Raw genomic sequence first — 23,104 nt, 5'->3', positions numbered from 1 at the left:
CCAAGTTTTTCGTTAAAAGTAGTCTTTTTTTCATTTTTTTCAAGTTATGGCGACAAGGTTCCTCGTACCCTCCTAGGAAGACTTTTTGCGATAGCCTGGACGCTATTTGGCCTCGTCATGATTTCGTTTCTTTTGGCTGATATGACCAATGCTCTCATATCATACTCTTTGTTTAAAACCACCAACAAGAAAGTTTATGGTGCTAAGGTAAGTTCATCGTATGAGTTACAGCGAGAGAATATAAACAGTTTATAATCTCTTGGTCACAGTCATTGAAGAGACGATTGACTCCAGAAAAAGCCAAAGGAGCGCCGCTGAGCGGAAGGCTGAACCTAGTAAAACTATTACAGGATGTGATAATTAGATCCATCTATGGAAAATGTTACGTTTTGCTCAGCCAATCATGTCGATGGAAAGCGAAATCGAGGTCATTATCCGAAAATACCCTATAGTCTCCAAAGATACCTTCGAGCTCCCAATCGGCTTTGGGTATGGTGAAAACTCGTAGTTACTTAAAAAGGATAAATTTCGGTCATCACAAATGACACCTTCCAAACTGAAGCCATACACTTTCTTTAGGTTGGAGCCATCCAAGGTTCTCCGGAATATTTATTTGGGCTGCGCAAAGTGGCACGTATGAATCCAGGTACGACACGTAGGCATAGTTACTTCAGAACTATCTTAACTCTTGCAGACCACTTTACGTCCGACATCTTCTACTACCGATCATTTTTACTTCTTCACTTGAAGACGGTTTGTTAAGAATTTCCGCCGCGTTACTGTATGACTGCGTCCAATTCCGCGATTTTATCTATTACCATTAACCTGAAAATGGCGAATCCATCTCGGAGGCAGGGGCTTGATTTAACGTTATTTTTATCGCAATAACCTTTAGTTCGGACCGAGAGCAATTCTTTTGCCAGACATAAACTTCAGTTTCAAAATTCATGCAAAAAGAGGTCGGATTTCATGCTGCTTTCCCCCCAGATTCTCAAGATGTATAGTTTGGTTTTCCATCCTGCGCAGATGTTCTCCATTGGTAGCATAGTGGCATGTAACATACAGTACTTTCTTGATTTATAAAATGTTGACTCCTAGTTAAATTAACTACCCTTTTCTTCCGTTTCATAGTTCAACAGTATCATACATATAGTGCCATAAACAAAGCTCTCAAAGACAAAGAGGTAGAAGGCGCTCTTATTGACGTGTATGTCCTGTCCATGCAAAGGCATCTGTCCTCCAATCGCGATTTACGAGTATTAAAGGTCTTCGACTACCAGAAGACCTACGGAGTGGTTCTAGCAGGACCGTCAATGAAGTTAGAAAAGTGTTTCTTTGACTTCGCGAAGTTCCATAAATGGGAGATCTACCACAAGATAGAAGAAACAATAAGGATTCCTGTGGTATGCTGATTTTATTATCAGAAAAATTATTACAGACAAAGAACATCTTTCTTCATTCGCTACAGTAAACTCGTTCGAGGAGTTCGTTTTGTCTGATCTTCCTTCTTCGCGGTTTGTTTTTACTGGTTTATAAGTCTGACTGTCCTTCTTTTTCACGCCTCTCCGTCCATCCATTCGTCCCTCTATATGCCTGTGTGTCACCTATGTGTCGATGTCTGTCTGTCTGTCTATCTATCTATCAAGCTGTCTGTCGGTCCGTCTGTCTATCGAGCTTTTTGTCTGTCTGTCTATCAAGCTTCTGTCTGTCTGTCAAGCTATCTGTTTTTCTGTCTCAGTCTGTCAAGTTGTCTGTCGGTCTATCGGTCTGTCTGTCAGTCTGTCAAGTTGTCTGCCTATCAGTCTGTCTTTCTGTCTGCCCAGTCCACCCCTCTGTATCTATCTCTGGCTACAAATCGATACCCAACTGTCCATCTCTGAATATAAGGCACTGAAAAATATAATTTATTTTATTCATTTTTCCCATTTATTTCCGCATGGGAGCATTCCTTTAATTTAAAACATTTCCAATTATTCATTGAATCCAATTTGAATGTTATTTTCGGTTCTCTTTTGTGTCAGCCTCACGAAGAATCAATCGCGGAGGAAATAAGTGGCGGATTGTTTGACCCGGATAGTTCCCAGTTCTCTTTCAGCTATCTCGCTCTGACGATTGTCTTGGGCTTTGCACTCCTTTGCGGGTTGGTGGGTCAGATATACTGCAGGAAAGTGAAACAGCACTCAACCATGATAAGTAAGTTCGAAAGACGTCAACTCTGAAAGGAACAGACATAGACATATATTGTGCTAACTTACAATTAATGAATTAAACCAAAACTATGCAGAAGCATTGCAATCGGCAACGTTTGTTGGAAAGGTACACCAGCACGCAACTCTAAGTTATATACATGTTTATCCGTTTGTTATTTTACCAGTCATTTATTACTAATTCATTTATTCATTCATCTATTTATTTTATCATTTAACTCAGAACCTGACAAACATTTCGCGTCTCTGCGACAACAATTGAAACAGGAGGTGAATACATTTTATCAAAGGTTCTGTGAAATTGCTAACGAACTGAGGAGAGCTCACAACAAAGAAAGACGACAGCTCCTCGAACGCAGGAGGAACAGCTTCTTCCAAATCACACTTAATTCAGTTAGAAAATTATCTACCGATAGCTGACATCGTTATAACATCGTTTTGCATGAACATTCAAAGAAATTATTCTGTATCCAAAGGACCGCAAGACACGATGTCACATGTTGAAGACCCGTCAGACTTCCCCCAAAACTCATTCTTATGGACTAGTCATTATCTACTGCCCGGGTTGGGGAAGGGGGAAGGGGAAGGGAGGGTTTGGGGCTGGAGGATTTTTTGGGGATCACATGGTTTTCATGAGGAAGAGGGGGAAGTGTCATTTGTTACCAACAGAGTATAAAGGGAGGACTACAGAGAATTGACCACCAATAAGGTGGATCGTTTGAATTTTTTAAAGAGCCTTGTAGAGGAATCAGGTAAATTCTATCATGACACAACCAAAATCCTCCCGCCATTCCCACCACCCCAACCCAGAGATAAATAAATACAAGATATATAGATGATATTTACTCATCGCTTCGCGATTCGCGCGATATCGGTTTTCGCGTGCAATTTAACGCGGGATTCCCACGTCTGGTAATGAATTTTCCTATAAAATACGCAAATAGGAATTTACAGAATATCAACCTAGCTAATGTCAATTTCAACCTGACAGTTATTTTCGTATCACTTTTTTTTTAATGACAAAGGCGAGGGAAATGTTTCAGCCTGATATTTCAACAGGAGGTAATAGACTAAATCGATATACGCTTTGGGACATTTCCAGTGATTTGGAATACATATATGAATGGTGTTTTAAGAAGTATTCAACTCAAAACGTTACTGAAATAACTCTCAGTTCATTGCTCTGAGCGACCACACTGGAGGAGGAACTCATTGTCTGGGACAGAAATCAATTGGATACTTTTTATGTTGCATGAAAGAAATTCACCTTTGACAGACTTCTTCAAAACCTCTCCACTTCACAACAGTTCATGTAATGGAAAAAATCTGAGGGAAAGGTATAATTTATGCCACATAAACAAACGACAGCCTCTATTTAATGAGAACATATGCTAGCGACTTTACAGTGTTCTTTTGTATGACTAAAAGACAAGTTGGTCGCTTCCTTTAGTATATAAAGGAAGTCCTTCATCCCGTTGAGTACAAAGTTTCAAAATTGGTGAATATCACGTTGGAAAAAACACCAAAAGTTCTCGTTTTACCAAGGACATATTTGGTCACATGACACTCAAAAACCGATCGCACGCTGTTTGAAATACTCGATGGATTATAGTTAGAGCTGTATATAGCTATCTATAGCCATTTATCTTGAGAAATAGATATTTATTATTTCCACGTTGTGATAACTTACGAGAATAACAAGTTGCGGTTGTAATTTTAAAATACACTGCTTCGCGAGCTAGATCTTCTGTACGATCGGCTGCCTTGAAATATTTTAGCCCAGCACAAAGACAGTCTAGGTTCCTCAGAATACTGTTTATACGGTTCAAAATATAGCTATTGTACTCTGAGAGACAAGAATAAAATATTCGAAGACAGGTAAACGGTTCTTTTCTTTGGTTAGCTATGACTTGCATATAAAGACTCGATTTGTCCAATCGAACAACACTAATACTGCCCCACGTCGATATGTACTGCATCATCATCAATCTTACTGACCTGCCCTGGGAGGTCAGCCTCTTGCCGCGGGCGCACGTCCACGTGCGTCGCTTCCTTCACTCGCTTCGCCGAAGCCTTAACGCGTTGCACACAGCACATTATGGCAAACGACAGCGACATGAAAGCCACACATCCACCGAAGATTGAAAGCGCTAGGAATTTTGATCTCTTCTTTCTTTGAGCTTTACTCTCATCCCTTGAAGCTAAACGCGCATGTAATGACGACCCACGCCCATGCTCGCGATGCCTGTGAATCTCGCTGTTAAGATCAAGCGCATTTCTTGAGAAATCTGTCTTTGTCTTCAAACGAGTTTCAGCCATAATAACACCACTAGATTTTTTAAGTTCAGCTTCAGGTTGCGGCTCATATTCTTCACGAAGGCCACGGAAAAGAGGAAAAGTAGCCGTCACATCGAACAAAATTAAAGCACTCAAAAATAAGATGAGCAGCCTTCTTTCCATAGCTTAAACGCTGGTGGAAAATATACCTCCACAATCTTCATTAAGAATGTCCCATTTAATATTACGTTAAATTGACACATATTGTTTACAAATATAATTCCAATTAGAGCAGAGCAGTTCCCATATTTTCAGCTGAGTGTAAATTGACCAAAGGACTACTTCCCAGCAGATTCACACCTTACCTGGCTGAGGCAGGCCACTGTGGCAAGTCGATGGCTTTTTCTTCACCTCTTTCCGATTTTCCAATTACCCAAAAAATTTAGTCGCCACTGACAATGCGTGACAAGCTGATTGCTTCATGCGCATTCAGTACGTGACCCATAGGCGTTTGTGACGTCACACATCACGCGAAAGACGTGAAGGGAAGCAACATATGTATATGTATGTAATTTCTCGAGGTTAATTCTTAACTCTCTCATTCACACTAAGCAGGTCTCGCGCATCGAAAAAGACGACGTATTTGGCGCTGTAAGTTGACGACGATGGCTCGAATCACGTCAAGAGGTGGAGTACTTGATACTGCCCTCTTCCTAGTAGAATGGTTTCATTTCAAAACCTGCTCTTTGAATGGGGCAAATCATCCACAATCGTCACTCTTCCTCGAGACCCTCACCTGGAAATTCCTTTCCTGGTGCTAAAACCTGTCTTACGTTGACATTTATCCTCGAATCAGTAAGGTAGTGTTCAAGAATAACATCATCCTTCTCGCTGCAATTCTCGCTTGGTTTATCTTTATCTTTCAATAAGCACAGTGGCAAGCTTTGTGCGCCTGCGTGTGTTGGTGGTGAAAGAATCCGCGGTACAGCGTGGTAGGCCAGTCGTGAGTTTCTCGCCATAATCATAATATCTCCGCTGCGCAAGTACATCGCGAGTGGCACCTGCTCCCTCGTTTTCCCGCCAAGAAGAAAGATTGCTGTTTGTCCAAAGCTGCAGAAAGAGAAATTTAAATACTACCACTACTACTTCTATTACTTATAATAATAGTAATAATAATGATTACAATAATGATAACAGTTGATTTTTTTTTTATTCTTGACAACGCAGCCATGATTTGATTAATTTTTCTTCAATTCATGTTTACTATTCCTCATGGTACAACCGCATAATTATATTTTAAACACACCATTTTAATTCCTTAAAAAACAGACAGGCTATCAAAAGCTGATCACTTTTTTCTTACAAACCATTTTAGCAAGAGTTCTGATTCCCCTATTTTTGTCAAAAGTTCTATAACTCCGGGTTCAAAGTGTTTCATAAAGGATACTTAGTCTAAGCCATGGTCTTGGTCAGTGAAAAAAGTAATAGAGATGGTGAGTGAAAGTCTGTTGGATTTTTTTGTGAATTGCTACAAACCCAACTATGCCCTATCTAAGCTTACCCTTCTACATAACGTACCTCAAAGAGAACAGAGGAGCTGTGAGGTCAAACTCAGAATGATCTGTATGTCCAGACAGTGTTGAATCCAGATGATAGTAGTTGATTATTCCAGCCTCAGGCTTGAAGCTTATAACAAAAAAAGGTTCCATAACACCTAATCTTTCCCTTGAATTCTATTACTGCTTTAATATTCACACGCCTATTTATGTAGGCTTTTTTACTGACTAAGAATAGGCATTTGTAAGTCACACTTGTGGTTCTTGAAGAAATTTGAAAAACTTGCTGAAATATTCCAAAATGCAGGCTGTATAGCTACTGATGTTTTGTAGACACAAATGATTGGAAAAGAGAGAAAACCATTAGGAAAAAAAGCATCCTTTTATTTAAAATCAGGTCAACTTCAATGAAACTTAAGAAGCATTAAAGAAACCTTGACTTCTTTCCTTAAATTTTGGGAATCAAGGCATTGTGACAATTTCTGGCACAATCAGTTGATAATGTGAATTAGTAATTTTTTTTACACACAAAACTGTGCCTAGGAAAACAGAGAAATTTACCTGGGGAATTGTAAAGTTGTGGCAATGAATTCCATAAGCTGTCCTAGATCAGGTGGAAATGGTGTATGTCTTTTTTTGTTATAAGTCTGCAATAAAACTTAAGTGTCACTGAGTGGAAGTAAAAATATTACTTAATGAATCCTCCTTGTCATTCTCCAATAAGTTTTGCAAGCAGCAACATCTTCCAAAATTGTTGAATTCCATGTCTCAGTTTAAATTAACTTTCATTAACAGTTGAGCTATGTTAAAATTCTCCACAAAAACTGAAGGAATCTTTCTTTGTCACTTCAGATGGGAACACTTTCTATGTCATCCTACTTAATTCATATACCTTATCATCCCAGTTATAATGATATCCTAGAGTAACCCAGCGGAGTTTGTACAGTAAACTCTTCTTCATACAACTGCAAATAAGCAACACAAAAATTATGAATAATTACCTGTACCTTTTGATATAGGATTTGTTTCACTTAATTGAAACTAGATAAAATGAAAGAAAAAAGTATTTCTTGATATTTGGTACATGATGTGCACTCTACTTCTTGTGGCAAAAATGAATATAATGGCAAGGCCTCATTTTACCTTTCAGAAGATCTGCTCTCATCCCAGATTGTGTTTGCACATGTTCTTTCCATGTGAGCATCTAGATTACACAAATTTGGCTTACAAGGATAGTCTTTGATACATTTTTCAATCCACTGCCACTGTGTCCCAGGCAAGAATGGATTTACAATAAAAATAAAACCTGCAGGCAAAATAGAATTGAAAAAAATTGTGATATTGTGACGCTTAAGTAATTTCTGGCATCCTTAAGATTGCCTTTAAATTGAAAAAAAAACCCAAAACTATAACTTTCTATATGGCATACAAACACAAAATGTATGGGCAAGGATTAGCAAAAACTGTTCGAGAATCTGGTTAACCCATTGACCCCTAGAGTGACTAACATCAAATTTTCCTTTACAATGTCACTCTGAATAAAGTATTAAGGACACCAGAATTAAGGAAATTATAACAAATTGAAGAAACTCATGATTGTTGTGCAAATTCTTGTAGTGGGCTCCTTAGGAAATGTAAAGAGTACAGTAAGGAGAACATGCATACTGATCGTGTTAGGGAGTGAAGGCTTAATGACGGCAAATTTGACATGGATTACTGACTTAATCAGTTTTAAATGAGTTTTTCTTTCTATTGATTTTTTTTCAGTTGACAATCTAACTGTATATCTAGAATTAAACCACCAGTGACTATTCAAAATGTTCACCAGTCATTTGCATTAACCATTCAGAAGAGATGACACTGAGAATCATTCAGCTTACCTGGATGGTCATGAATTCCATAAACACGCCACTCGTTACTTGGACGCAATCCAAAGTCAGATGTTCGTGCTACATCTGAAATATGTGTTTCGGTTGTGGTAACCTGTTAAAAAATGTAATTAAGTCATTTCAATTGGCTAATTTGAAAGTTATTTAACCCTTTACACCCTTACATCAGTATGCATATTCTCCACACTGTCCTATTTACATTTGCTAAGGTGCTGACGAGGAGAATTTGTTTGCCAATCAAAAGGTTCCTTCCCTTGTGACCATTTCATTTATTCTCATGACCTTAATGTGTGATTCAGGAGTGATATTGTAGTGAGAAAATAGATGCTAGTCACTCTTAGGGTTTTTAGTGGTAACAAACGCAATGTATACAAACAAGGATACCCAATCAATTTGGATGACACAGAACTCACAGTTACGTTAGCAAAATTTTTCGATACGAAAATATCAGGTTACCCATTTCTTAAAGGGTTCTCCCACAGGTTGAGTAAAATCGATCACTTCTGATAGGTCTGGTGGAGGCTGACGTTGTTTGTATCGTTTGAATTCCTTTTTGAACGGATCCATTGATGAAAATGCATAGCAATAACAAGATTTTGCCAGGCGTTCTGCACTTCCCTGACACGATCGAGAGAGCCCGGAAATATGCTAGTTTGGAAACTCTCTCGATCCAGTCTGCCTTGGTTGTGCTCGTCCAAGATGGCGAACCGAAGGTAGATGTGTTTCATAGCGATTTACGCTTCTTTTTCTTTTCGATAAAAGGGAAATTCTAAAGAAGCATGGATGTTTATGATCCAAATGATAGTATTTCAAAATCTCCGGATGATGATACAAGCCCAGATAACTCTGATGGGGAGGAAGAAGGCCAAATTGTAAGACTTGTTGTCTCTCTTGAAAAATTTCCATTTCATAACCTTCGTTAACTAAGCTTATTTCTTTTAATCTGTGTCTTTAAAATTTTTTTTTTTATCTCAGAGTCGGCTTAAAGAAGGTGAGTGTCTTTCAAGGGATTAATGGACTGCTGACAATCAGAAGTTTACGTAAAGTGAATTATCTTGTTTGTAGTTAGTTTTTAAGAGTCACGGCTAGCGCCTTATAGCTTTAATACACGTGAAACGTTGGTTAGTCGTTTAAATGCAACTGTAGGAAAGGAAAAATGTCGATTTCTTTCCATTGATCTTTTGTAGAACTATCTGAGATTCCTTTTTGTGAACTTGAAGAGCTTAAGCACAGAGTTGGCTCCAAGAGGTATGGCGTCGCTGACATACGAGGGGTCAATAAAGTATTGATTTCATACATAGCAAAATATTCAATCGAAAAAGATAGAGTATTGGTACAGTGACATCAGCCTGAACCTTATAACTGAGAACCCTTTTTTGATGACAATATAACAAATATACAAAAATATTTGCAATACTTTGGTAACATGAAATTATAATAATTATTACACTCACCACAATAGCCATTAACTTACAGTAAATAGGTAACTAACAAAAACTTGGGTTTCTGTAAAACTTTTATTAATGATACTTACATTTATTAGTGTGCAGTGCAATGATATTAATAATGTTGGGGGAAAATCCTGTGGAACCAAATTGGAGATTTATTTATTATGGTTGATACTGGGTGCCCAAAGTGCAGCTTTGAGAACTTGCCAGGGTAATTATATTGTGTTCCTTGGTGAGATACCTACTCTTGTGTCTCCTTTCTCCACCCTGGAGTGTGAGTGGCTTCTGACAAACTGTTAGGGAAGCCTGATGAGATGCTGGACGGTAAGCAACTCAACAGGGTTTCCATTCTGGGTCAGGTTGTTCAAAGCTGGGCTAAGATAAACCAGGGTTAGTCTGAAATCTGATTTAAGATCTGAAAGCTTTAAAAGAAAATTCATTGCAATTATTTTTGTCTACAATTTGATGACTGGATGCCCTTAAAAGAATAAAAGAAAATAAAAATTTAACCCTGGGTGAACGCTGATCAGCATCCAAACAACATGGTCCTGATGTAGTTAAAGCAATATTCATATAAACATATATGAAGTGCCCAAAAAAAAAAACAAAAAAAAAACCATAAGCTCTGGCTACAATGTGCATCTATCTAAACTGTGAAAAATTATCTATTTGTCAAATTAAAGTGAATTGGCCTGGCCTGAGCTCAAGTTAGAGCAGGAAACATTTATGTTTGATGTTGTTTGAACTTTAGCATTTGAACCTTAAGGCCAACTCATTTCCAATGAATATTAAGGCTTATTGGGACTATTTCATTTCAAGATACAATGAAGCAATTCATGGTCTCTTTGACAAGAAAGGAACAAATGCAACAAAGTCACTTAAAAGGGAAAACAAAAACAGGTGAGAGAGGAAAATGTTGACTGTGAGACCCATCGGACTAAAAGAAAAATGCCAGCCTGACAAACCATCTACATATACATTGCACTGCAATACATGTAGAGTTGTTTTGAGAAAGGTTTTTGGAAAAAAAAAATGATAAAAGTACATGTGAAAACCTTGAAAGGTTAAGAGTTAGAATATTTTATCCCCCTTCCCCCTCCATTAAATAATTTGCTCATGAGACAGAGAACAGACTGTTTTGATAATTAAATGCTATGATTTTTACAGGCCAAGAGAATTGTCATCAAAGAAACCAGTTCCTAGACTAAGACAAGTTATTCCAGTTAAAAAACGAGTGAGTTTTTTTGCTCTTATGCATGTTAGCCTTTCCCACTAAAATTATTATTATAATGTAACAAAATTACAACAATACAACTTTTTTCTAAAGGGTATTGTCTAGAAATTAACAAAACATCCTTTTTATGCAGACTCTTTAATGACCCAGTGAAAAAAAAAAACTTGTTTAGTAGTACATATCAGATTAAGTTTATTGTACATTAAAGACCCTGAAAGGGTGTGAAAAGTCTGGAAATGATAGTTACTTGCTAGATATAAAAGCTTATCCGGTTTTTTTTTTTTGCATGAGTTAACTACAAAGTGTGGAGTCATTGTTGCTTACCCCCAAAATTTTGTTGCATCTCGCTGATTGTTTTCCATTACCTAATAATTATACTCTCTGAAGAGCAGCACTGGGGAGTATTTCTTAAATGAGAGTTACTTGCTAGATATAAAAGCTTATCCAGTTTTTTTTTCTGCATGAGTTTACTACAAAGTTTGGAATCATAGTTGCTTACCCCCAAAATTTTGTTGCGTCCCGCTGATTGTTTGCCATTACCTAATAATTATACTCCCTGAAGAGCAGCACTGTAAGAGTATTTCTTCCATGAAAGCAGTTAGCTATTGGCCTGAACCAAGACACTTTGATCTAGGGTGCAGCATGCTAACTGCAGGACTACTGCCTCCCCCACAATGTGCTGGTTGTAAATTTTTGTGATGAAAAGCAGTCTAATTTCATTGATTTAGATGGCAAGAGATCCCAGGTTTGATGAATTGTCAGGCAGTTTCAACCAAGAAATGTTTGATAAAGCATACTCCTTCTTAGATGATGTAAAGGCAAATGAGAAGAAGGTGAGCAATTGATATCTGATTTCAGTAGATCAAATATTTTTTTTACTGTAATTTAATCATCATTGTTATAGTTATTATTATCATTGTCATTGCCACCACCACTGCAAACAGAAGTTTCATTGTCTTCGTAAGTACTCAACAACTATTCTTACAAAGTCCTCATATGCATAACAAGGCAGATCTACTGGTAGGCACACTTGCTGTTTGAAGGTGATAATTTCTCTTGATTTTCTTGCAGCAATTACAGAAAGAAATGCAGAAAACCAAGCATCCAGAGAGAAAACATCAGCTGGAGTCATTACTGAAGAGAATGGTAAATATTTTGTAGTACAATTTACCAGCCTCCCCTCTTCCCCTTGGATCTCTTTGTACAGAAAATAAAGACATTGCACAAAAGGTGATGGCAATGAGAACTTCCTTACCCTTCAACTTACAGAAGTCATGAACATGTAACTTCTCCCTGTAATATCCATACATTTTTCAGTAAACAGATAACAGGAACAGCCAAGCTATGAAGAGGAAGTTGTTACTTTGCTTTGACACCAAATTTTTGTAAATAATTTACAAGGAAATGTGTAGCAGCAAGAGGGGAGAATAGTCCATTGTACAGTGCATGCTTGGTTGCCAAGCTTTTGAACAAGAGTGAGGCCAAGATTGACCTTGTTATGATACAAACCTTGCTTGCTTTTCAAATGCAAATTACTTTGTTATCATGATAACTAGATACTGGTCTCTATCACAACAAGGTCACCTTCAGCCTCACTCCAAATCAGAGGCTTGATAACTAAGTACACAACTGTAAAATGGCTAATTAACAATCATATATTGATAGTTTAAGGTTTAAGAAGACGTTTAATGAGGTCATGAACATGAAGAGAGCCTTATCTTTTCATAGACAGATGTGATAGTGATCCTATATGTAGATCAACCAAACAAATCTAATGAGTTCCAAGATTCTAAAAAAAGATAAGATTACGTATTCCTTTTTTCAAAGCAAGTCGTTCCATTATAATTTGAATAATTCCATTCATTTAAGTACAGATAATTTCATCTGAAGTCTTGTCTTTTTTCCAGGATCAACAAGAAGCAACGAAGAAAGCTGCAGCTCAAAAGAGAGAAGTAGAAAGAAAGAGAAAGACGGCAGAACTGGAATTAGTGAAGCAAGGAAAAACACCATATTACCTAAAGAAATGTGAGTTTTGATCCAATCATGTACGCTTTCAAATTTTTGAAATTGCGAAGGCTTTTTAATGTGTTATTGGCATTGTTCGCAGTGTGTTGTCCTCTACAATGCCAGTGCTATACCTTTCATTTCTTTACTTATTAAATAGCTGATAAAAAGAAGTTGGAGCTGGCGGAGAAATTCAAAAAACTGAAATCATCAGGAAAGCTGCAGCAATATCTCAAGAAGAAAGGAAAGAAAAACACTAGTAAAGAGAGAAAGAAAATGCCGCACAGAAGAGTCATGGAGGCGTGAGGAAGGACGAGAGAGTTATGGGAAAAAAACCAATAGGCAATACCAATCCTAACAAATAATGGACGCATGTGAACTCGGAGCCCGCGATCAGAGTGCGAGAAAATCCGCGGAACATGCGAATGGACTGATTTGGTTTTTCATTCAACAACGTGACGGGATTCGATTTTCTTCCAAGAAGTTATAGGAAAACGTCTCCCAGCCGTGTGACTAATGGAAAATAACTTTTTCCGTTATTTTCTATGGTGTATTTTACTTAATTTAAGCAAGGTTGTCTGAACTGTTATTAGTTACAGGAGGCGCGTACATGGTAACAAATGAACTGGGGGGGGCCCTTCTTTTTTCGGGGTGTGGCGGACGTTTGCTCAGTGGGAAGTTGCAGTTGTTAAAGCTTCCTAGTTTTTTAGTTAAATTGTCCAATGTACACAATAAATCCTCAATTTTTAATGTAACCTGTAATGCAGTCGAATACATTTGGTAATTGCATGCGCAAAATTTCCTTGCTAAATGTGTTGCGCTACGTCGAATTCTCGGGGTAGAGGATTGCCACGGAGAGAAGGAGATTTCTACCACTTTCGCCGAAAACAAGCAATACTGCTCACCAAACTTTCGCAATTTTATAGCCAACTTAAATGACTCTTGTACTGCATACTATTTCAAGTCAAGGTGGCGATATTCAAGTGATAAGTTTAGATCAGAAGCAATACTAACATCTCGCATCGGTTTCCCTGGTTATTCAAAGCTGTTATGTTGTGTGCACAGCTGCCTGACATAGACTTTCAAGTAAAGGTTGCGATAGATATTGGAAGCAACTTCTGCGGCCGTGTATTTTACAAACACGCTCTCAACTCCATGAAAACTTTATGTTTTATTTCTTACCAACTGTACTGCGCACATTCTTATTCTTGCTGTTTCTTCTGAGCTCAGCCAAGGAATACGAATCAGGCCATTACTTTTTATCATTTGAAATCCTTTTGGGTAAGCTAGTTCAGAAAGTAAGGAAGGTAAAGAAGAATTCTTTAGAAGGACACAACGCGGCGCAGCAGAACTAGGTTGTGATTATGGAGATGTCTTCTGTTATCAATCAGAAGTGTTGAGTCGGTTTTTGACTCGTACCTATTAACGACCCTCAAACTTATTTTAAAGCTTAAGGGAAGCTCGACGAAGCAGCGACATGATTGTTAGTTAATCTCAATGGTCCGCCTTAGCTTGAAAGTATTTTAAAATTGTGCGCCAAAAAATCACGTGCAAAGTATTTATAGTAAGAAGGGGTCATAACTTCCTTACGATTTGAAAGCTATTTTGCATGGACCAGCCACAAATTTACAGATATAATTTTTGAGTTGTTGAAAGCAGTATCTTCAACCGATGACCAGAACAGGCCTTAACGTGCTGAAAAAACTTTATGTTTAAAAGATCACCCACCAGACACACATATTTTGCCACGAGATAGCGACCTGAACTTCCCTCCGAGAAGAAATGTTTTGATTTTGATCGTATCACGATGCATTCTCTCGACCAATTTGTTCCCTAATGGAGGAATGAAAAATCAAGTCTATTGATCCTCGTAGACGTTGTTAGCAAACTATCAGCAAGCACAAAATTCATATTTTTGCGATATGCAAATACTCGAACTTTCTCATGTGGTAACTGGCGGAGCAGACTTCCTCTATCATTGTAACCGATTCCTTGCAAAAACTTTCGCAAAAGCGACTTCAACTGTCTGAAGAAGTTCTCCCGAAATTCGAGTCACTCCACGGATGTTACATGAATTTCAGACACTTTCTCATCAGTTTCCTCACTGGTCTCGGTGTTATCTTCTCCTCCTTTCCAGGCCTCTGGACCGTGTTTATCTTTGATGATCCATATTCTGTCTATTACCTGGTAGTCCTGTGGTCAAAGATTTAGTTGTACAAAACAAAATAATTAGTTTTTATCAGTTATATAAATAGGAAATTTGTGCTGTGCTATATTTAAGTAGCATAATATTTCGAAGTTAAAAGAACATCCAATACTAGTTATAATTCATTTCCAAGTATCTATTGAGCTCCGAGATCTCATCGTACGATCTAAGAGTAAAAAAAGAGCCAACAAACAGGACATATTGGTGATCACATGGCACCATTATTAAATAAACTGTTACTATACATTAGACTGAAATTACATTACATCACGTGTGTTTCTTCACCGGTGGGTAAACTGAACTTCTTGAGCACATCGAGCCGGTAAGAGGTCTGCTAGGGGTCTGGCAATTTATTATCAGAACCATACCCCTCGCACACTTCTCGCTGCGACGCCGTCCTGCGTTGCTTAAGGCCACAAACTTTCTCACAGGAGAAAGAATGCTTGTGCTGAATGGCTGATAACGAAGGCCTTCGCGCAAGCTAGTAAGAATTTAAATAGAATGTTTCTCTGTAATAGTGTCCATTTGGGTGTTCAAAGCCGTAAGCCTTTTCTTTATTGGGGGTATTTCGCAAATCAAACCTCCTGACGGTGAAGATTTTACCGAATCCTGCTCATGGCGTTCCTTGATCATTAAGAGCTAAATCGCGAATGAGACATTGTGATCGATTCATCAAATGTACTTTGCAACTTCAAGACGAAATGCTCTCCATCAAAGTTATTAATTGAAGTGATCGAGCACACACACTTCACATAATGATGTCCATAACGAAATACAGCAGCTACCGCTGACCTTATCAATGCTGACTTGTTCAAGTGACAAGTGACTGCTGTTGAACACCTGTACCCTAGTGTACCCATAATCTAGTGTGCGGAACGCCGTCCAAGGACCGTAATCTCTCTTGAATTTGTCATGGCAATACTTGCATCCCTGTATAAAATAAATATATACTGGTGTTTCAAGATTGTGTACGAATGTTTTCATGATAAAGAAGTTCAAGCAGTTATCTGTCCATCACAACCGCTGACAAACTGAGACCGTGTATAATACAACCTCGTTGTCATGAACGTAAGAATCTCAGCTCTGATCTAACTTGCGATGGTTGGACAAACTGTATGGACAGTTAACTCAATTTCAGTGTTAAGTTTTAAAACTATTAGAAAAGCTGGTTTATGAGGAGAGCGGACCATCCAATTTCTGACTTGAACCAGCTTAGTTTGGGTCAGTACGTTTTATATCAGGGGGAAGGGGTGGGTCGGGTATCATTATTACGACTCGTTTATCATTAATCTTGACCCCCGCTACTTCTTTGTACAATTTGACCCGCTGCTTTGTAAATTTAACTCCATACAGGACTGGGAATCATTTTATTCAGTGGGTTTAGTCATTAAGGAAATAACGTTTGGTGTTTAAAATGTTTTTCTTACCGCTGATCCCGTGGTGATGTGTACAGGTGCCCTTGGATTGGTGTATGGCTTTTCTTTTGAACCGCTCCGGATCTAAATCAATCAATTAATAATTCAATCAAAAAGTTAATCAGGGAGTCAGGGCCAAAGGTCAATTACTTAACTCGTCAGTGAGTGAGACAGCTTGCAGATGAGACAATCAACAAAGAAGCCAGGATAAGATGGGAAGAAAAAGTCTGAAAACCATCTGAATGGGAATGGAATGGGTATGAGAATGAAAACGGTACTGAAATGGGAATGGGAACGGGAATGGAATGAGAATGGAAATGAAAGGTTCAATAGGCGAAAGGACAACTCCGGACGTGAACCAGTCCCTCTGAACTTTTCTATGTCAATTCTGCGCGACTATTGGGTAACGTTTCTTCGTCATCACTGCATGACCCGAGAGTTACTTTTCTTTATATGGATTTTTTGTGGATTACGTAAACATATTAATTTGAATCATATATGCTCTGTTGTTGAGTTAATACTGTGAGTTCCGTCATACGTGCGTGAAGCAATAGTATTAAGACCTGCTAAAAGAAATGTATATACTTACAAGTTACTGATTGACATAGATTAAACAGTCATGTGGTCTAAGATCTACCTGATGATTATACACTGGATAAAGGCGCTCATAGGAATGTTCGTGAGCCCAAAACTCTACATCCACCCCTAACAATTATATCAAAGAGAAAGGAGAAAAATTAGAGAAAAGATTGCTAAACATTCCGTGTTGCCGTGAGTCTGTCTATTAACATAGCTAAGTGATGTCAAAATTATACAGATTAAAAATAAAACGATAGCAATAGCTTGGATAACAAAAAAGACAAGTAAAAAATTACATGCAAGATAAAGTTACCGATAATGCCCTTATCTATGCTTATGTCCATCGATATCTCGTGTGTGATAACCGATGAAAATGTGTGTACGATTCTGTCAAGTTTACAATAGCTCATGCATGTACCATACTGGCGGCTTTAAATAATTACACATAATTATATACAGGGCAGGAAATTCAGGTTGTCTACTCTAGAAGAAATTCTGCTTACAATGTCTACGCGAGTTCCTTTGCTATAAGGTTGATGGACCATTAATTTTTCATTTGCGTGTCAACCAAAGAATGAAGATTACAACAATACTAACAGAATACGGTTAATGTGACGGAGTTTCCGCAAAATAATTACCATGTCTATATAAAAGATCTTCTAAAGGAAACAGCTTTGCCGACGATAATCCTGTCCTTATCTACAAAACAAGGATTTCAGACACTAATCAAAGCTGTATGTCGAAATGGAACTTCTCAAAGTGCAAGCCTTTTGTTCAAGAATTATTCGACCCAGCCTGCAACGACATTACTGTGATAAAGAAATCTGCGCGTGAAAAAAGAGAATTAAGAAATATTATCTTTTTTTGGTGTAGTGCTTTATCTTCAGGACCAGATCAATCTAGAGTAACAAAAGTTGAATTAACCGTATAACTCCCAACATCTCATATTTACTTCTCCCCTTTAGTTACGGCACATTTCCTCGTAAATTAGTTACGAGAACTTGGAGTTAAATCAAGTTTACAAATTCTTCTCATTACCAGTTTTCAGGATAATGTATGGCTATTATAGCCGGGAAGAAGTTACACGTCAATCACTTTTAGGAGTAAAAGGTTAAAGACATGCGCAGCTATTATGAGTTCAGCGCAAAAAAGAACCATATCCCCGTAGTGTTCTGGGGTTTGACGATATCACCTAAATGTCATCGAAATCTTAAGTTTATCATTTATGTTTCTGATTGAGTGAAAAATGCAAGCAAACCAGGAACAAGCAAGTCAATCAAGATAACTGGAGGCTGCTCGAATAACAGTATGTCACTTGGATTACTTACAGCGTTTTCGTGATTTTCACAGCCGTCACCCACAGCGTTGGAACAATACATGGGTCTGTGTGCCATAGTTATTATCCAGGGACGCTGTGCTCGATTTTCTGGCTTACTGGCTTCCTGCAAACACAATCAACGTTATACTTTTTGTACACGTAAAAGCAATTGGAAACTGTTCATACAATAGAAAATAAAGTCAATAAGATGACATGAAATACGTTGCGTATTCGAAGGTATTACACCCACCTTCCCATCGTGCGCTGTGATCATATTCCCGTCGTAAAAAATTACGAAGTGGCATTTTCAAGTGTTTTAATATCATGAATCCATTTGCCACGAATTCTTTGTATTTTGATACATAAAGTGTAAAAAAAATTGTCAAAACCATTCTATTGAAGAAACTGTGGTGCTACGTCGGTTGGAGAGTATAACAGGGTAACTTGATATTATCAACTGAGTTGATAACGTAAATTGGCCACCGTAAAGAGTTTAAAAGCTGACGCTTCAAGCGTTAGCCCTTCATCAGAGCTATGGACGGCTAACGCTCTAAACGTCAACTTTTAAACTCTTTGAGGTGGCGGATTTACGTTATCAACTCAGTTGACAATACTAAACTACCTCATTCCAATGAAGTCTATGCGTATTTCGTCTTAATTATGTTTTTACATGTTTTTTCTCGTGGCATCGTAGAAAATAAGTATGCAACAAAAAAACTATGAAATATTCCACTTTTCTTGTGCTTTTTTGAGTGACTCGGGGGAAATTCCCATGAATACCATCCGGAAATGTTTTATAACTAGTATAAATAACGGCCCTCAAAGAGCTTTATGATCAGCTGAAGTGGATAGCAAAAGGAGACTGGTACCTCTAAATCTCGTTGAAGCCACTTGTATTGCCGAACAAGAGGTTCCATGCCATATTCGAGGAAGTAGTACAATTCTGTACTAAAACTTATGATGTGTACTGGTCCAATGTTCCAACTGACCAAGGGAGAGAAAATTAACACATTTTACGTTGGATATCATATGCGATCAGTTGGGTCAAATCAAAAGTAAAAAAGGCTCTGATTAAGATTTAGAAACACGACAAATTTAGGGGCTGTTATGTGAACAAGACAAACTGACGCATGCGCAATGGCGGCATCCTACCTGTAATAAATTCCTTCTGTGTTACCAGGCATACTGAAACGCTCTCTGTAGTTGGAAAAGTTACTGGAGGTAAAAAGAAGCGTGAAAATAACTAGAACGTTTTAGAGGTTTTTTCTCACAAAAAAAGAAAAAAAGAGAAACGCGGATTAGACTGAGATATTCGTACTTGTAAAATTAACATTGGGTTGCTAATTGAAAATGAGTACAAGAGCACCAAGTTCAAATGACTCCTGTAGTTAGACTTGCTCATTCCCTCTGGGTAAGGAAGCACCACACTTAGTGCGGATATTTCAAAACGGCTCGGTGTACAAATTTAGTCCAAGTCACTAGTTAATATTGTATTTACGAATGTACAGGTATGTCTAATTTTTGATCTCTTAACAGAAAAAATTAGATAAAAACTCCAATTATTTGAAGATATATGACCAATTTTGTAGTGAGACTCTTGTCACAAAAGACTCCTCATACACAAAACTGCAAATCTGACAACATGAATTAAGAATTCCATCTGCATTTGTCGTCATCATGGCTTGCTTTGGTCTTTGCACTGATTGGCACCGTTAATTCAGTTGGAATCATATATCGTTTTATAAATGGTGACCGCGGTAACAGAAGTGAAACTATAATAGAGCTGGGCGTTGATTAAATGAAAAAAAACCTGAAAATGAATCTTAAGTTCGATCACAATTGTTGTAAATGAAGTCATGCGGGAACTTACCAAGCTTGTTCGTGGTTCCCAGGGCATGTCATGTAAGGAACGTACGCTGCCATCGGCTCTATTTGATTCATAAACCTGTCTCCTACTTGTGAATTATCCTGAAAAGTGGGTAATAGTTTTTACACACACAATCCCTACTGATGTGTAAATAATATTGATCGGGGTCCACTCAACAGGCAAAAAGACACAAATGAAAAACCATAGAGAATCTTTTTCCAAGGTAGAAGCGGAAAATCACGCAGTTAATTAGATTAATTACCAATTATTGGCAATTAAATTACTTGCATACAATAATAAGAATATTTTTTCTACTCACTGATTCCATATTGTAAGCAAAGTCGCCTGCAGAAGAAGTAAGAAAAGGAACAATCAGAGAAAAAGTTAAAAATGTGTACAGCTATTTTAAAAGAATAGTGTGAGCTGAAATCGTGACCGGGAACACGAGAAGGTTGGGCCTCTACAAAGTATGTTATTAGATATCAGAAAAAATTCTAGGCTTAATTCTATGGCCTGTTTTTTTCCTCCTTTTAGCATCAGTTGCGATGTGCAGTTTTGTGTGGATGTAGATGTCCATACCAACGTGCAAAATGGCATCGTATTGTCCTCCCTGAACCTCCTTCTGTAGCTTGGAGAGAGACTGGGCGTTGTCTACTCCTAGATCTCCATATATGGCAAATCTCGGTTGCCAGGCCGTTCCAGCTTTTGTGGCGTTAAAATTGTACAAGGCGCTCCAGCCATCTGAGCTGCCAACTCGATAATCTAAGGAAACACAAAAAAGTATTTGAATTCGTAACAGTTAGAATGTGATTAAAAGAAAAAGAAAAAAACAGCTACAGGTAGAGGTTAATGTCGAAAAAGGTCTGGGACTTCGTTGGTTTTGCTTCAATTCACTCTCTTCACTCTTTCATTGGTTTAAAAAGCTTGCACTATCCACGTAACCAACCAGAAGGAAGTTTAGGACTAATCACAACTCGGTTGTCAACGCTTTCCTGCGATTTTCGTTATAATTTCCCGCTGATCACTTTGATCTATCAATAATTGTTAAGTGCTTTACCTTCATCTTTTCTGATTGGAACTGCTAGTTATTTTGTTACTTGTTCGAAATTGAAAATTTTTTAAGGTAGCAACAAAGAAATCCTTACCATATCCAGAACCCGGAGTCAATCCTTCGAGCTTGACTCGATGCATATAAATGATCCGCTTCTTCCAGCCACAAGCTTTGTACTTGGTAGCAGAACCGAATGTTTTCATGTTCAGCGGTAGTTTGTACCTCTCCCCATACTCCACAACGCTCTTAACTGACTCGGCCATCGTCACCCACGTGATCATCATTTCTGTGGGGTCACCTGAAAGATTTTCATGGATATTTTGGGCGTGCACATTTCTCTACTCTCAAAATAGTTTCTACCCCATACCTTTCTAAAGAATGGTAACAAATTTTGCAAAAGAATGCAACCGAGACTTCAATGATATAGTGGAACCAAGAAACACAAGTCTTCTTAGAGAGACAAAGGTGAGGTTTCGTCAAGTGCAATATTACCGTGAGAAGTAGATTAACTGAAGGACTGATTAATGTACTCCGGCAGAGAGACATAAAGTTCCTGTTTTAATTTTTTCCGAAATAAAAATAAAGGAAAGCAAATGAGAAAGTTTTGTGTGCTTTTATTTCCGTGCTTGTGCATGTTTTTAACTTCTGTTTCTAACTGGGATTAAACGAAATGGCAAACCAAAGTTCACGCGTCGCTTTTCCCGGGCTTCTCTTTTAGCATTTCACAATCTGGACGAACCCACGCATTATGTAACACGTTTTGTCGGCTCTGGTCAAATTCCAACCAAATTCAGAACAATATCTTGAAATCTCTGAGCAGAAGTAAATTTAAGCCGTAGTTATATATCTTGTCGCGCATTTAAAAAAGTTCAATACGACACAAGCGTTGACTGAAATATAAAATATATCTCTGAACCTTTCCTTCAATTTTTTAACTAAAAACCTGTCTGATGTTTTGACAAATATAATAAACAGTCTGTCGCCGTAGAGAGAAACTTCAGCCATAAATTGTCCCGTATTTACCGTAATATAGTTTTCAACTGTTTCTTTTATTTAAGGTTACACAAAACCTTAATTCAAGTATCTTTGTTGTAAAATTGGGAAAGTTAGCTGAGTGTTATGGATTATGAAATGTACGGCGCCATATTGTTTAGAGATTTTTTTTTATCGCATTCCGTAACCTTCATTCACGTTTAATTCACCTAAATACAGAGACTAATCGATCAAATGGTACAAGAAGCACTTTCATCTTTGCCTTGCTCCGGTAGTTTGGTTTGGAGTTACCCGTGACAACGCTGACAGAGACTGAAGTTCAAACAAAAAGACATCACAGTAATTTTCCCCACCTGTGCTGGATATGTGAATCTGTTCCGGTTGAGGTGTTCCGCTTGCCAACACCTCCTGTCCCGACTGAAGTACGATCAACACAATCGCAGCGATGAAACCAAAAAATTTGCCCGCCATTCTGTCGCTTCATTTCTCTGCCCTGATGTTTCTCATTTTTAACGAGGCGAGGGTGGATAAGGCGGATCTTGTTACGTACCTGCTCTTTCTTTGCGCCAGTTCAAGTTTTATCGCCAACAAGTGCCTGTTGTCATATTTGCAGGTGGCCGACAACCTCACAAGAATTTAAACCGACAAGTTGACAATTCTATTACAGACAACACGAAATGCCGTTTAGACACATCTTCCCAACCAACTTTCGTTGTGCTGTTTTACAGAAACAAATCTCTGCGACCATATCTTCTTTGTTTAATTCATTGGCCGCCCTTCGGGTGAACTAAAAAGAGCTTGCTCTGATATCCTTTCCGAATCATTGAATGGAAGGCCACATTAGTCAAAGTAGCCGAGTTTTAAGGCGCAGTTCCTGTTAATCCGGCTGTCGTTGATTCATAAAGCAGGTGCCTTAAGCAGTTCGTTTTCCAATTGTGATGTGAAAAAATACGCGTTTCAATTCGGCCGGATTTCAATGAACATTTCACTTCCAGATTCTGTACAAAGAAACTTCAGGGAAAAGTATCAAGATAAAGTGACATTTAAAGTGACAAATGTC

General features: G+C 38.1%; 4 protein-coding genes across 4 annotated transcripts in view; 2 read left to right on the top strand and 2 right to left on the bottom strand.

Moving 5' to 3' along the window:
• LOC131785124 (phosphatidylinositol phosphatase PTPRQ-like) overlaps positions 1-2,777 on the top strand; it is a 31,216-nt gene extending 28,439 nt beyond the window's left edge. The window contains exons 11-15 of the mRNA XM_059101968.2: positions 45-207; positions 580-646; positions 1,132-1,403; positions 2,022-2,193; positions 2,431-2,777. Of these exons, the coding sequence (XP_058957951.2) occupies positions 45-207; positions 580-646; positions 1,132-1,403; positions 2,022-2,193; positions 2,431-2,627 (871 nt within the window). The 3' untranslated portion in view covers positions 2,628-2,777. The remainder of the gene's footprint in view (positions 1-44; positions 208-579; positions 647-1,131; positions 1,404-2,021; positions 2,194-2,430) is intronic.
• Positions 2,778-3,561: 784 nt separating this feature from the next.
• On the bottom strand, positions 3,562-8,553 carry LOC131785130 (nucleic acid dioxygenase ALKBH1). Its single transcript, XM_059101975.2, has 7 exons — positions 8,386-8,553; positions 7,921-8,023; positions 7,184-7,346; positions 6,933-7,005; positions 6,602-6,687; positions 6,063-6,170; positions 3,562-5,594 (listed from the first exon to the last, which is right to left on the bottom strand). The coding sequence occupies exons 1-7, from the start codon at positions 8,494-8,496 to the stop codon at positions 5,258-5,260; spliced, it is 981 nt and encodes a 326-aa protein (XP_058957958.2). The 5' UTR covers positions 8,497-8,553; the 3' UTR covers positions 3,562-5,257.
• A 74-nt stretch (positions 8,554-8,627) lies between these two features.
• Positions 8,628-13,370, top strand: LOC131785123 (ribosomal RNA processing protein 36 homolog). The gene is made up of 9 exons (XM_059101967.2): positions 8,628-8,801; positions 8,905-8,920; positions 9,117-9,177; positions 10,197-10,277; positions 10,545-10,611; positions 11,340-11,444; positions 11,683-11,757; positions 12,519-12,636; positions 12,776-13,370. The coding sequence occupies exons 1-9, from the start codon at positions 8,709-8,711 to the stop codon at positions 12,919-12,921; spliced, it is 762 nt and encodes a 253-aa protein (XP_058957950.2). The 5' UTR covers positions 8,628-8,708; the 3' UTR covers positions 12,922-13,370.
• An 83-nt stretch (positions 13,371-13,453) lies between these two features.
• Positions 13,454-23,052, bottom strand: LOC131785121 (acid phosphatase type 7-like). The gene is made up of 13 exons (XM_059101966.2): positions 22,398-23,052; positions 21,146-21,349; positions 20,580-20,762; positions 20,320-20,345; positions 20,004-20,101; positions 19,286-19,348; positions 19,003-19,117; positions 18,144-18,257; positions 17,454-17,514; positions 16,874-16,941; positions 16,249-16,320; positions 15,614-15,751; positions 13,454-14,808 (listed from the first exon to the last, which is right to left on the bottom strand). The coding sequence occupies exons 1-13, from the start codon at positions 22,513-22,515 to the stop codon at positions 14,668-14,670; spliced, it is 1,401 nt and encodes a 466-aa protein (XP_058957949.1). The 5' UTR covers positions 22,516-23,052; the 3' UTR covers positions 13,454-14,667.
• Positions 23,053-23,104: the final 52 nt, after the last annotated feature.

The sequence above is a fragment of the Pocillopora verrucosa genome, chromosome 7 (assembly GCF_036669915.1).
Source record: "Pocillopora verrucosa isolate sample1 chromosome 7, ASM3666991v2, whole genome shotgun sequence".
In the NCBI taxonomy this organism is placed as follows: Eukaryota; Metazoa; Cnidaria; class Anthozoa; order Scleractinia; family Pocilloporidae; genus Pocillopora; species Pocillopora verrucosa.
This window is presented reverse-complemented; position numbering and strand designations above follow the sequence as displayed.